The sequence below is a fragment of the Populus nigra genome, chromosome 3 (genome assembly GCF_951802175.1).
Source record: "Populus nigra chromosome 3, ddPopNigr1.1, whole genome shotgun sequence".
NCBI lineage: Eukaryota > Viridiplantae > Streptophyta > Magnoliopsida > Malpighiales > Salicaceae > Populus > Populus nigra.
In genome coordinates this window covers 16882011-16895665 of record NC_084854.1, presented here as the reverse complement: position 1 = coordinate 16895665, position 13655 = coordinate 16882011, and the positions used below count along the sequence as shown (strand labels likewise).

Sequence of the window (13655 nt, the reverse complement as noted above, 5' to 3'; positions counted from 1 at the left end):
TTTTGATTGTTGTCTTTTTTACTTTTTATCTTTTTCTTGATTTATTTTATTTTTTAGATTTTCCCCTCATTATTTTATTTCATTTAATTTTTATACCATATTTGGTTCTCATTCTTTTAACTGTTATTTTATTATTTTTTTCTTCTTTTCTTGATTTATTTTATTTTTTAATTTCTTCTCTCATTTTTTTATTTTATTTAATTTTATACTAGATTTGGTTCCTTTTCTTTTAATTGCTATTTGTTTTTAACCTTTTATTGATTTATTTTATTTTTCAATTTTTTCTCTCATTGTTTTATTTCATTTAATTTTATACTAGATTTTATTCTTGTTTTTTTATTGCTATTTGTTTTTTTTTTTTAATTTTGGTTGATTGGAAATTTTTCTTAGTTGCTTTTTCAAGTTTGTCTTCTATGAGTAACTTGGTCTCATGACCCGGATCATGAATTTTAAAGATTAGCCTGAACTAACTTTGGTCTTTTGTAGGTTTGTTTTAAATGTTTTTTTTTTAATTTTATTCTTTGACATTGGGCTATTTGGCCTTTAGCTTTGTGATATTTGCCGCTTTCCATTTTAAGAGATTATCCCAATCTCATATCTTGACTCTCATGTTAGTCGAGTTAACCTGGATTAATTCCAGTTTTTTATATTTTTTTAATTGATTTTTTTCAGTTTTGTCCTTCATCATTTAGTTTGTTTAAGAGTTGACCTTCATTATTATTTTTTTATGTAAAGTTATCTCGACCTCACAACCAACTGCAAATTTAACATGTTGACTCGAGTTAAATTTTTTTATTATTTTTTAAAATTAATATTTATTTTTTCAGTTCATCCCTTATCTAATTAAAAACTAATTTAAAATCATATCAGTTGAAAAAAAAAATCGTTGAAATCAAGGTCTGGCCCGCTACTATAAAATGGGTCGCCGTTCCCCTCCGTGTTACAGTGCAGGGTCAATAGAGTCAGACCTCAGACACGCACTCACCTCTGTTTCTTTCTCTTCTTCTCTCGTTTGCACAAACCCTAACTTCAATCTCTCCTCAAATCACTCCACAAAAGCCCCTCAATCCTCGTGGCTTCTGAAATGGTTCTCTACAACCTCTCCTCCACCTCAAACAATCACCAGCAGCAGCAGCAAAACTCAAACCTAAACAACAACAATCATGTGGTCCCCACAACTATCCCAGCAGCAAGCAGTGGGTCCGACTCTAAGCTGGCCCACCCTCGCAAATCCACTGCTTCTCAATCCAAAGACCGCCACACCAAAGTCAATGGCCGTGGCAGGAGGGTCCGGATGCCCGCTTTAACAGCGGCCCGTGTCTTCCAGCTCACCCGTGAACTCGGCCACCGCTCCGATGGCGAGACCATCGAGTGGCTCCTTCGCAACGCTGAGGCATCCATCATCGCTGCCACCGGAACCGGAACTATCCCCTCCATCCCCATCTCCACCACTGTCGGGTCTGCCCCGACTTCCGCCTCTCCGCCCTCTGTTCCCGGCGAGGTCCACCCCGCCAACGATACGGGGCCCGATGTCTTCTCTCTAACGGAAGCTAGCTGTCGGCTTGACCTGGATTATAGGCACATGCCATTTACTGCTTTGTTGCTGAAGCCGCTGTCGGAGAACGTGGATTTGGAGGCGGAGGAGGGTCGGCAGGAGGAGGTAATCGGGGAACAGAAGATGTAGGACTAACATTGCAATTTGCATCAAAACAAACACAAGGTTCAGGGTTTTGGGTGGTGAAGCCTAATTTTTTTTTGTTTAATTAATTAAACCACAAATCAGTCTTCTTTTTGTCCATCTTTCGGGTGAAAAAAGGAGGAGGAAGAAGCAGCTGTCAATAAGCTAATATTCTAAAGTACTTTGATTAGTTTTGTACAAGACTGGAGTGAACCGTCGTTTGCTTGTTAGCTGTCCTTAAAAATACTAGTTGGGATAGGAATAGGAATTTAAACCCTGTATTATTATGGATTCTTACATAAATTTATTATTTTACCCTTACCACACAATAACATTTAGTTTTGTTTCAAGGTTAGTAAACCCTTGCTAAGATTTTCCTGTATATGCCAGAACTTAAATTTAACCAGTAGGTAAAATGGGTTGAGTAATTTGAATAAAATTAATTATAAATGAAATAAAAATATTATCAAATAAATATGAAGAAAATTCTCGGAAAAAATGACGGTTGAATATAGTATAAGAAAGTTTGCCGTGATAATATACTAAATTAGAAGAAAATAACTTATTCAAATAAAGAATACTGACATATTTATAAATATATAAAAATGTGGTTAGTATATATAATTTATTGGCTTACCAAGGAAGCTATTTTCTATGTGAATGGCCGACCAAGTATAATTAAAAGAGAGGGGAAGAAATTGATATTTTCTTGATTTTCCCTCACAAAATCTTACCAAAATAGAATAGAATATTAAAAAAAGAAAAGGTTCTAATGATTAAAGAAAGGTTTTTATGAGTTTAAGCTCGAAAAGGTTGGAGTAGGGTGTTAACAAGAAGTTAAAGAAGAAAGAGGAATCAAAGATTTCTTTGTTAGATTTTCTTTGTTTTAGCATTATTAAAAGGTGAAGAATTCTAATCTAAGCTTAATTTAAAGTTTTGTAATGAATTGGTGAGAATTTGGTGTTGATGTACATTATGGAAATTTTGAATTTTTAAAGGGATTGTTTGAATTGGTTTTTTGATGCTTAAAACATGTTAACATGTGTGGAAAAGGGTGTTGATTAAGAAATATTAAAGAGAAAATATGCCTCCATATGTGCATGAAGTTTTGGTTAGGGTTTGAGGTAAGGTTTTGAATTTGTTTGATTTAATTGTTATGAAATTTGGATGGAATTATATTAGGACATGTACAAAATGATTGGATAATGGTTGGATTGTAAAGAATTTCAAGAATCTTGGTGTCCTCACCCTATATGCTTGCACGGTTGTGTAAGGAGCTTGAATTGGTTTATTAAATTGACTCTTAATTCATGTTGAATTGTGTTAGTTAGATACTAAATAAATGAGTAATGTATTAATTAGAGAAAAAATGAGAAAAACATATGCGTTTCTTAAGAAAGAAAGTTTCAGCCAAATGCTAAGTAAAAAAGGATGGGATTTTTTATTTAATTCATGGTTGAATTATGTTTAGATATGTTAAAAGTAAAAGTAAGGGATACAATATGAATGAAGTGTTAATTGTGATGAATTTGAAAGAAACCATACATCCTTTTTTTCATAATAGGTTTGGCCAAGACTCAAAAAAAATTAGAGGGAATGAATTCTTGTTTTAATTGTTATGGAATTCAAATAGTAATGTGTGTGATTGATCATTTAATGATGGGGTGATGTGTGGAATTTTAAGTAACTTGAAAGGATTTCCTTGTCTTTATCGTGTAGGTTCGACCATGGAAGAGTAAAGGGAATAGTGGATGGAATTAATTTAATTGGTATTAAAATTGTATTCTAAGATGTTAAGTTAGAATGTGCAATGTATAAATCATATGCTAATTTGCTAAGAATTAATAAATGAAAATGTGTTTTCTTGGATGATAAGTTCAGCCAAAATAGAATAAAGAAATAATGGATTGGTTTGACCAAATTGATGAGAAAACCTTGTTGAAATGTGTTAATTGATGAGTTTATTTAGGGGTAATGGATTTTATTTGAAAGAGAATTCCTACCTAATTTGTAAGGAATGTTTAGCCAGCTTTTATAAATAAATAAAGATTTGAATTATACGAAGATAATGTATTTAATACTGCCTATATAAAATAAAATAGTATATTGAATGATATATTATTGAAAATTATTTAAACATGAAAAACTTTATGTTTTCCTTAATGTTGATTTAAGACTCGAATTTGGAATGAAATTTTGAATTTGAATTGGATTTTTGTAATAATTGAATTATATATGACGTGTTGCTATTGTTGGTACAGAAAAGCTCACAGGATTTATTCAACAACAAGAGATTTCTGCTTAAGCACAGACATCATGTAGGTGTTTTACGTCTCTATCATTTATTATGCTTAAATTTTTAATGTCATATAACTACAATTCCTTAAATGTGTTATGTCTTTGTATTAATTGTGACATGAGTATCGAAAAGCGAAAAGATGATAAATTGACTAGTTACCCTAAATGGGACTAGTGGCGTCAGTTTGTCTGATGATCGGGATTTGTACTTGACTAGATATCTTGAATGGGACTAAGAGATCGGTTTGTCTGACGACCAAGATTTGTACTTGATTAGTCACCCTGATTGGACTAGTGGCATCAATTTGTCTCTTAGGGAATGTTTGGGAACGTGGCTGCGGCTGCGTTCTCAAAAAATTTGAAATTTTTTTTTTTTTGCTAAAGTTTAATATGGTTTGTATGTTTTGGATCGTTTTGATATGCTGATGTCAAAAATGATTTTTAAAAAATGAAAAAACATCATTGGCATGCATTTTGGCATGAAAAGTTATTTGAAAAGCACACTGTCAAACACGCTCTTAACCAAGATCTATAATTGACTAGTTACCCTAAATGGGGCTAGTGGCATCAATATGTTTAACGACTAGGATTTTTATTTGATTAGTTACCCTGAGTGTAGCTAATGGTATCAGTATGTCTGACGATCGAGAATTCAATTAAGTGGTTACCTGGGTGGTACTAGTGGGATTGATGATTGTGATTCCTGATTTGATAAAATTGTCTAATGAAGCCATAAAATTAGTTGAAAGGAAAATATATAATAGTGTTTGATTGTTGAAAATACATTTTTGAATCAAATACAATAAGTTATATGAATTGGGTGAATTGATTATATGGTTTTATTTATATTATGTGTTATATAAATTTCAGGTACATCACAACCTCATGTGGAGCAATAGATATTCTTAGTATATCTTTTTTTTTAAATGATGATGTAATCTTGAATTGCTAACTTATTTTCTAATGTAATTTTTTGGAATTAGTTTTAGCATGTAAATAATACTAGAATTAATGATGCATGCAATCTAGATAATAGTATTTACTCACTAGGATTATAAAGTATTAAGCACTTCACTGTTACATTATAAATTTAGAAATATTGTTAACATTATTTGACATGATTATTTCTTACTGTGAATTGTTATATAAAACATGAAGTGGTTGAATGGTGGATTAGATGTATTATAATCTTGAATTATAATAAGAATGGGTAAAGTTCAGGATGGTTGGACCTTATCGATATATTGATTAGAATAGCATGCTTGTTGTGTTGTTGATAAACTAACATTTTTAAGAGAAATTTTACTGAAATTTCAGTTTTATATATATATCCCCTATTTTCTCATCTATCTATAACTATAAATACGTTGATTTGTGTTTTAAAAACTTGGGGATGTTACAAGGGTGATTTAGTCTTTTTCTTATAATACAAAAGTCATTGCCAAATTTATAAGAGACATTATGGTCAACTCATTTTTTTATTGCGCGGTAAAATTATTAATTTGCCCTAAAAGTTATTCATTTAATTAGCATCAAGGGGCATTTTTAGTTTTTTTATTTTATTTTAAAAATTAGACTAACTAAATTGCCTCTAAAATCAAATTTTATAAGCCTTACGTAAAGAAGTGTTTTAGTCATTTCCCATTACTATTTTTGTTATTATTAAGTTAGGTTTGGGAAAACCTAGTCTTTTTCTATTTCTAAAAGTTATTAAAAAAAGTTGGTGCCAGTTACTCAGGTGCCAGCATATGGGCCAGCTTCGTGCTCTTTAAGCAACGCATTAATCGTTATCCCTTACTTTTCTTTTCTCTAAGTCTAAGCTTTATTGTTAAAATCATTACATGAATCCTTATTATTTTGATTTATTACCAAAGTTATTTATGCTATTATATGCTAAATTAATTTCAAGTATCTCATGAACTCACGCAAATTAGTATCTAGTTAGGGTCTTTTATGTTAAAGAAAAAGAAAAGGAGAAATGTATTTTTGGAGGGATAATCCTTTCCATTAAATATTTGATATGTAATCCAATGTTGAATTGATGTAAATTGTAATTATTTTGGATGATTTTCTTATTTAGTTCAGGAGCGATATAATTAAGTTGTTAGTACATTAAACTTAGTTACTCTATGCATTTGTTAAGTAATTTTCTTAAGAAAATACTTTATATGATTTTGAGTTATTTATTTTATAATGTTATCCTATGAATCTGTTTATTTAATTTTCTTTTGAATTTGTTTATTAAATTTTCTTTTGATTGTTAATGAAATATTGCAATATGCAATGTGATGTAACTGAAATTTGGATTAAATATTCTAATCCGGTGAGATGTTGTGTTGGGTGAATCCATGATGATTGAGCTTCATGGTAACATAAAGATAAAATAAATTGTGAAGAATGAATTTGTATGTTATTGTTGTTATCAATAACTTGGTACCAATATTTAGGAGAAACTCTGCTGGATTTTTGATAAAAAACAAAATTTTGGTTTTTATCTTGATTGTGTTTCTAATCGCGTGATTAATTGACTTTAAAATTAAGGGATGTTACACCTCGATTCTCTCGGGTCATGGGTCAACCTATTGGGTTGAATCGAGTTTTAAAATGGTGGTTTTCCAAATGAGACGCTTTCGTTTAGTCACTAGCTTGGGTCACAGGTTTGAAAAGTTAACACGGGTTGACATCGTTTTTTTCTTGATTATATCCTTCGAAGTTGTTCATTTTGAAAAATAAACTTTGTTATTTTCTTCGGTTTTCTTTCAATCAGGTTATCCTCATCTTATTATCTAGGCAGTATGTTTGGCTGGGTGCTCAAGTATTTTTTTTAGGTCGCTCTTTTTTTATTTTTTTTTAGTTTTGTCTTTTAAAATTCAGTTTTTTTAAAAAATAAAATTTTTATTTTTTTTAATTTTGCTATCTATTGGGTTATTCTGTTTATATAATCTCGCTCAAAAGTTTTAGCTACCTCACCTAAATTTACAATTCTTTGCTTTTTGAACTTTTATTCCCTGATTTTTTTTTAATTCATCTTTTTATGTTTAGATTCTTAAGGATTGACAACCATTATTTTATTTTTTTTATGTTTAGATTCTTAAGGAGTGACAACCATTATTTTATTTTTTTTTCCATGATGTTAAGTCATGGATTTTTTTCTCTTTTTAAATACACTAAACACTACATCATTTTTTATGTTGCGACAAAATATCAATCTAGAGAGACTAATGCACCATTTGTTTATTATTGAGCATGTCTCTCTTTTTCCCTGGTCAATGACCTATTCACATAGATAACATTAAAGATTTTTTATATGATTACTAGAGTATGATAATAATCTATTAAAAAATAATTTTTATTTAAAAATATATTAAAATAATATTTTTTTATTTTAAAAAATTATTTTTACTATCTACGTATCAAAATAAACATTAAAAAATTTTAATTTTTTTAAAAATACTTTTAAAACACAAAAATAAACCAGAGTTTCACGTGATAAAATTCTACTTCCAACCCTGGTTCAAGTTTTAGTTACTAGCCTCGGTTAGAAATATTTGGATCTGCGAACTGTAGAGATCCAATGCAGAAGAACCCCCAAATAAATAAATAAATACAAGAGGCAAACGTGCCTCATTGGTGGTTCTATAAGAACTTGTGAAACTATATCCTCATCTCTCCCACAAATATGCAACAATCATAAGAAAGGACGACTGGATTGATAAATAAACCAAAATAGAGGTCGCAATCAAGTCAAGCTTGAGTATTAAAAGTATCTACGGCCCTATATGACAACGGGAATAAAACGTTATCAAATCAATAATAATATCTTATTTTGAATGCATGAGCAAGTTCTGCGTTTTAATCAGGTAAAGAATCACACTTTCGATACTAGTGAAATTTCCCAACCAAACAACTTATCTGAAGCTCCATCCATCTCGCTGTCTCCATGCATTAAAAGCATAAACAGTGTTTACTCATTTGATTATTTTTGTCTGTTTATTTGAGAAAGATATGACATGCAATTCTAGAGCATGCATGCAAAATTTGAGACAAATCTTTCCCAGAAAAATACAATACACTCGTAGAATAACTGATCTGGACAAGTATGGTTTATAGAAAGAGAAGATACAAGTTTCGCACCAAGGAGGCTGCATGTGCATATGTATAATAGCAAGCACGGCAGCAAGAGAAGATGTGGGGGTGGGGGGGGGGGGGGGGGTGTCCCTCAGATTACCAGCAATATATACCTAGTTCTTATTCCCGAAATTCCACCACCTTTTCTTCTTTCTGAATTCACTAGATGTATCTGTATCAAAACCACGAAAAGAGATATATTATTCTCACAGGGGCATCATTAGAATTAATGCAAAGTTACCAAATTAGACTTTGCACATGAAAACAAGATCATTGTCACGTAAGTGAGGGAGAAACTGATACGAAAACCAATGTCAGGCTTGTCAGAAGCAAGAAAATTCGGTTCAACACTAAACTTCTTTTCTGTCACAAGAAGTTCAGTTATGTTTTATCATCAACTTTGCCCAAGCATTCCATTGTTCTTACTTTTTAACTCGTGCCCTTTACCCAATAAAAGAAGCAAAAAAATAAACAATATTTACCTCCTTGAAAATAGATGGAGTTGTAGTGTACCTCTGCCCAAAAGCTCAAGAAAATGACTGCAGAAGGAACCCAAAATTCTTCATCAAAACACAAGCTTAAAAATTCCAGAAGTTTTTACATTCAGAACATATAATTTCATCAGGGTTCACAGGTCATTTATAAGCAATAAAACAAACATTAATGCTATGCTATTATTGTTTGAAAACGAAGTCTGGGATGGGACTGGAATTTCTTTCAGATTGCTGTCAATCATTTAAGACCAATTACATTGTATATGGATTGATTAGCACAGGAAACATTATAATAATTTTTAGTGTTTCTACTTTGGTGCTTCTGCAAAAAGAAAGCGAGAAGCAATTGTAGCAATCAGATAGAGTTTTTACCTCTATTCTTCTGTAAAGTAGTGTATGGGAAAAGCAATTCACCAATCGAAAACAACGCATACAGATCAAGGTTTAACAAAACAATCACTCAATTTTTTTATGTTTCATCAGGAATCTGTAAAACTATCAAACTTGCAATCAAACAAGCAATATTTATTACCACAACCGATTGTCAACAATATTTATTATAAACTTGAAAAAATATGATCACAGAAACAACATCTCAAAAAGAAAGATGAGGGGTAAGATAAAGGAAAAGGAAATTAATTTTTTTCAGGACAACTGAAACAAACATAATTTACCTCCTTTTGGCTTTTGGCTGACAGGAAGAATCTCTATGTAACATGTGTCCTTGAAAGAAGTCATGACGAGTATTTTCACACCATACTGCAATAAAACGAGGGTACAAGCCATGGAAGATAGCACAGAATGTTACATTTGTCTTCAAAATGAAATGATGCATAAAGCTTTAAAATAGAGCAGTGCTATGGTGAAACAGGCAAATAGAGGGACGGGGTTTCACCAAAGGTAAACTATAGTCACAATGCATGTCAAATAAAGGAAGCAATTGGCAAAATGTTTTAAGAACAAAGAAAACAAAATCAATGTCCTTCAAGAACAACATCAAGTCCTTGAGCCCAAAAAAAAAAGATGACTACAAGTTGATATGATCCATACCGCATCCGCAACTGCCTGCAATGTCACATGATCACCCCACTCACCACTCCTGGCATCATCCAAATGCAAAGGGTATTTGTTTATTAGAATCAACACACAAGATTCTTTATAGTTTAAGAAATAGAATAAGCAAACAGTTCCATTATTACTTCGACATCTTCCTCAAATAGTCACCATACTCCATGGGAACATATCCCTCGTATATCTCTGGGTGAGATTTAAGCTGGTGATCACAAACCATTATAACAAAAAATGTATGAGATCAATGAAATATAGATATATATGTTACAATTCTACTAACTCAACTTCAACCACTAATAATAAGGCAGGGAATAAAACAAACCTGATACACAACCTGTCGTCTTACTATTTTGTGGCGATCAGGTGTATTATATATTTGATCTGATAAAGCACGGAACTGGAGAATGAGAAAGTTTGAGAAAGTAATTATTAACATGTCATCATTAATTTGTCAATAAGCACTTTGACAAGCAAGATCAACAGCAGCAACAATAACAGCAAGGACTTTTCCAACATGTGGTCCTAAGGGCACTCGCAAATATCAAATATCAATATGTGGAAGGTTTCATTATCCATATTTAGTATCAACAAATTAAGGATTAGGATTTTACTCAATTATGGAAGTGAAGACCTTCCATTTATTGCTTGTTGACGTGTACCTTTAGGGTTGGTCTTAGAAAAACCCTAATAATAATCCATTTACAGCAACATCTCATGGAGGAGGTCATAGTGAAGATACTCAAAAAGAAACAGACAAGGAAAAGCTAACCTGACAGTTTCCATCCCCTTGAACCTTAAGCTCTTCAAAGCCAAATAACTGCAGTCTGGATTAGTGAGAACAATAATTTAATAGCATGAAGTTTATTCCAAGGTAAAAAAAAAAAAAAAGGGGAAGAAAATGAGCAATGTTATAGTAATCACATGTCTACAGAACGCATTAACTGAACTAACTCCCAATCAGACAAAATGGGAAATGAATTTTGCTTTATCTGCAGCAATAATATCTGTACACAATACCTGTTCAGAAGCCTTTCATGATCTGATGTTGCTTCATCAATTGAAGGTATTTCTCCATTAATTCTTGGAACATGCTGAAGCATGAAAGAAATTTTGGCAGGTGATAAGCAAAACCAACAATAGGGGAAATGATATGTCCTTGCAAGCACGTATGCAAGAACACAAGCACAGTATTTTCACCAAGCTAGTTGTACAAGAAAACTACAATTTATAAAGATTTTCAACAGGAAGTATCAAATGATGCAAAACCACAAGATCGTGTGATGCAAATGAGCACCAATTGATGCTAACATGTAACTGCTATGATGCACATTACACTGAACTTAATCATATACCATATAAGTTGCACAAGAAAAAACTAACATTAAACCACGCTTAAAAGTGTTTGAGCACATGCAAATGTTCTCTCACAATAAAGAATCATGGATTGCGTTGATTGTCTTTTCACAATAAAGAACCACAGATCACGTTGACAGTCTTTAGCCATAATATGGCAGTTTATCCAATGATAGTTCATAAAGTATATACTATTTTGTCTGGCTCAATGATGGAAACATTGAACTGGTAAAACACTCAATTATCCTGAACTTGGAAGTGTAAGTTTCAAAATCCCAGTCAAAAAGCATTAGTAGAATTATAGATGCAGTGCCATTAGAGAAGTGAGACTCCAGGAGCGGAAAAAAAGACGCACCCTGACTCTGTGTGCCATCTGTACTTAAATTCATGGCTCAGAATACCTTGGATACTTTTCCCGGATTAACTAAGTACTAGCTACTTTAATGCAATCACCTAGATATTAAAGATAGTAATTGGTGAAAAATAAAAAGAAAAAAAAAACTGCAATAAAAGAGAGAGGAAAGGCTATAAATGACTGTGATGATTATGTTCGGGTCGCTTGGGATTGGAAATAAAAATTAGTATCATGTCCCATTCCTTGTGAAATGCAGTTTGGTTTGCCAATAATAAGGATTAAGATTACACAAGAAATGAGATATTCTATATTTAGTGGAAAAATTTACTTCTTTTGTTTGTCATTTGGTAGTATAAAAACTCCAAGACAAGTAAAATTATTTAAATAGAGTTAAACATAAATTTTATTTGAAATGCTATTCCTGATTCCTAGTGGAAGTCAAACATGACCAAAGTCTCTCAATTTCCTCAACCAAAAGAAATAAAAGACCACAATGATGATCTAAAGCGGCCAAACTTACACGGATTGGAATCAACTGATTCAACCTCTTGCCTACTTCATCATCCAGGCCATCTTCATCAGTAAACTCTGGTGAATAGGAATACTCTTCTCCATTAACAGGACTTGAGCATGAACTAGAGGGTACTGCATCATCTGATTCTTCATGACTACACTCATTGTCTGCGCATTAAAAACATCAAGTGAAACCAACATAAGAAATTTCCTCCCACAAAAAATGAAACAAAACAAAAGGATAATCTTAACCATAAACCTGAACGGTAGTTCCTCATCGGTGTACAATGCCAATCATGCTCATCAACAGAAGTCTGCAAATGCTCTTCTCCACCTTCTCCACCATGTGAATACACATTTTCTTCAGTAACTGAAAGCTCTTCTCCACCATGTGAATACCCATTTTCTTCAGTAACTGCAAGCTGCGAAAACTCTTCTTGCAACGTGCGTGCAATCATCTCATCATTCTCTACATGGCTACAGTCCGTAATATCATAATGATCCCTCACATAATGTCCATGGTATCCATCATCACTCTGTACTATTGCTTCACCATAGTACCCAGAATAAAAGGGTGGGTCCCCATCAAGAAGACGAAGACCCCATTGAATAACATCCGACTCTTGCTCGTAAATAACCATCTTTCTTACCAAACCAATCTCCTCCCCCTGCTCAAAACCCGAACGGTTACATCAACCTCGACCCATCAGAATTCAAGCATAAACAGCACCAAAATATCCATCCATCTTTGCAAATAACTCAAAATCATTTCCATAATTAAAGATCATCATTACCAGTTTAATGCAAACACAAATCTTTTAATTAATTTGTGTCTATTTTAGCCGACACCAATAATAAGATTTGAGCATAATATAGCATGATTTAATTTAAAACAAAACCAGAAATCACAGAAAATCATCAAACATTAAATCAAATCAAATCACAAGACAAGACAAAGTACTAACCTGATGAAGGAAATGGAAAGGCAGATAAAAAGAAACAAGACGGGGCAGATAGGTAGGTAGATAGGGTTTATGTCGAGTGTAATAGTGGAAACTACAATCTAGACAGAGAACTAGCGAAGCAGAAAACTGTGAATCATTTTACTTGATTTTAACATGGAAACTAAAAACTAAATCAAATAAATAAATTATAATAGAATGGGAAACAGGGAGAGCACTTCTTTTTTTTCTTCTTTTTGTTTATTATACACTGTTTGCCGCGGCTCTTAAATGTCCAAATCAAAAGTACCTCAAGGCGGTGAATGAATGGTTTGGATTTCGCCCCGTTTGTAATTGCGTCATAAATGAGGTAAAAATTTAAATTTAAAAAAAACCCTTTTTATATTTCTAGATTGTTTTCATATATTTTTAATATAATAATATCAAAAAAAATAAAAAAAATATATATATATTATTTTAACACACTACTATAATCTATACTTCTAATTACACTTTCTTTTTATCATTAAGGATATGTTGAAAAATATGATTATAGTTATTTTTTAAAATATTTTTTATACTAAAATATATTAAAATAATATTATTTATTTTTTAAAAAATTATTTTTAAGATAGCATATTAAATTAATCCACAACATAAAAAGAAAATTAACAAAATAAATTAAATTTTTAAAAAACACATATTACCCTGTATTTTTAAACATTAACTAAATTAGTAAGAGCTGATATCTTTTTATTATGAGTAATTTGATAGCTATTAGGTTATTATTTTTTTAAATATATCAAAATAATTTATTTTTAATA

At 31.7% G+C, this 13655-nt stretch overlaps 2 protein-coding genes across 2 annotated transcripts; one reads left to right on the top strand and one right to left on the bottom strand.

The window, feature by feature from the left end:
* The first annotated feature begins 915 nt into the window (after positions 1 to 915).
* LOC133689237 (transcription factor TCP11) lies at positions 916 to 2010 on the top strand. The gene has a single exon (XM_062109028.1). The coding sequence runs from the start codon at positions 1085 to 1087 to the stop codon at positions 1682 to 1684; it is 600 nt and encodes a 199-aa protein (XP_061965012.1). The 5' UTR covers positions 916 to 1084; the 3' UTR covers positions 1685 to 2010.
* A 5911-nt stretch (positions 2011 to 7921) lies between these two features.
* On the bottom strand, positions 7922 to 13108 carry LOC133687846 (OVARIAN TUMOR DOMAIN-containing deubiquitinating enzyme 12-like). Its single transcript, XM_062107181.1, has 11 exons — positions 12856 to 13108; positions 12150 to 12558; positions 11898 to 12058; positions 10687 to 10760; positions 10439 to 10493; positions 9992 to 10066; positions 9798 to 9871; positions 9649 to 9697; positions 9273 to 9357; positions 8587 to 8643; positions 7922 to 8276 (listed from the first exon to the last, which is right to left on the bottom strand). Exons 2-11 carry the CDS (start codon positions 12529 to 12531, stop codon positions 8218 to 8220), a joined length of 1071 nt encoding a protein of 356 aa, XP_061963165.1. The 5' UTR covers positions 12532 to 12558; positions 12856 to 13108; the 3' UTR covers positions 7922 to 8217.
* Positions 13109 to 13655: the final 547 nt, after the last annotated feature.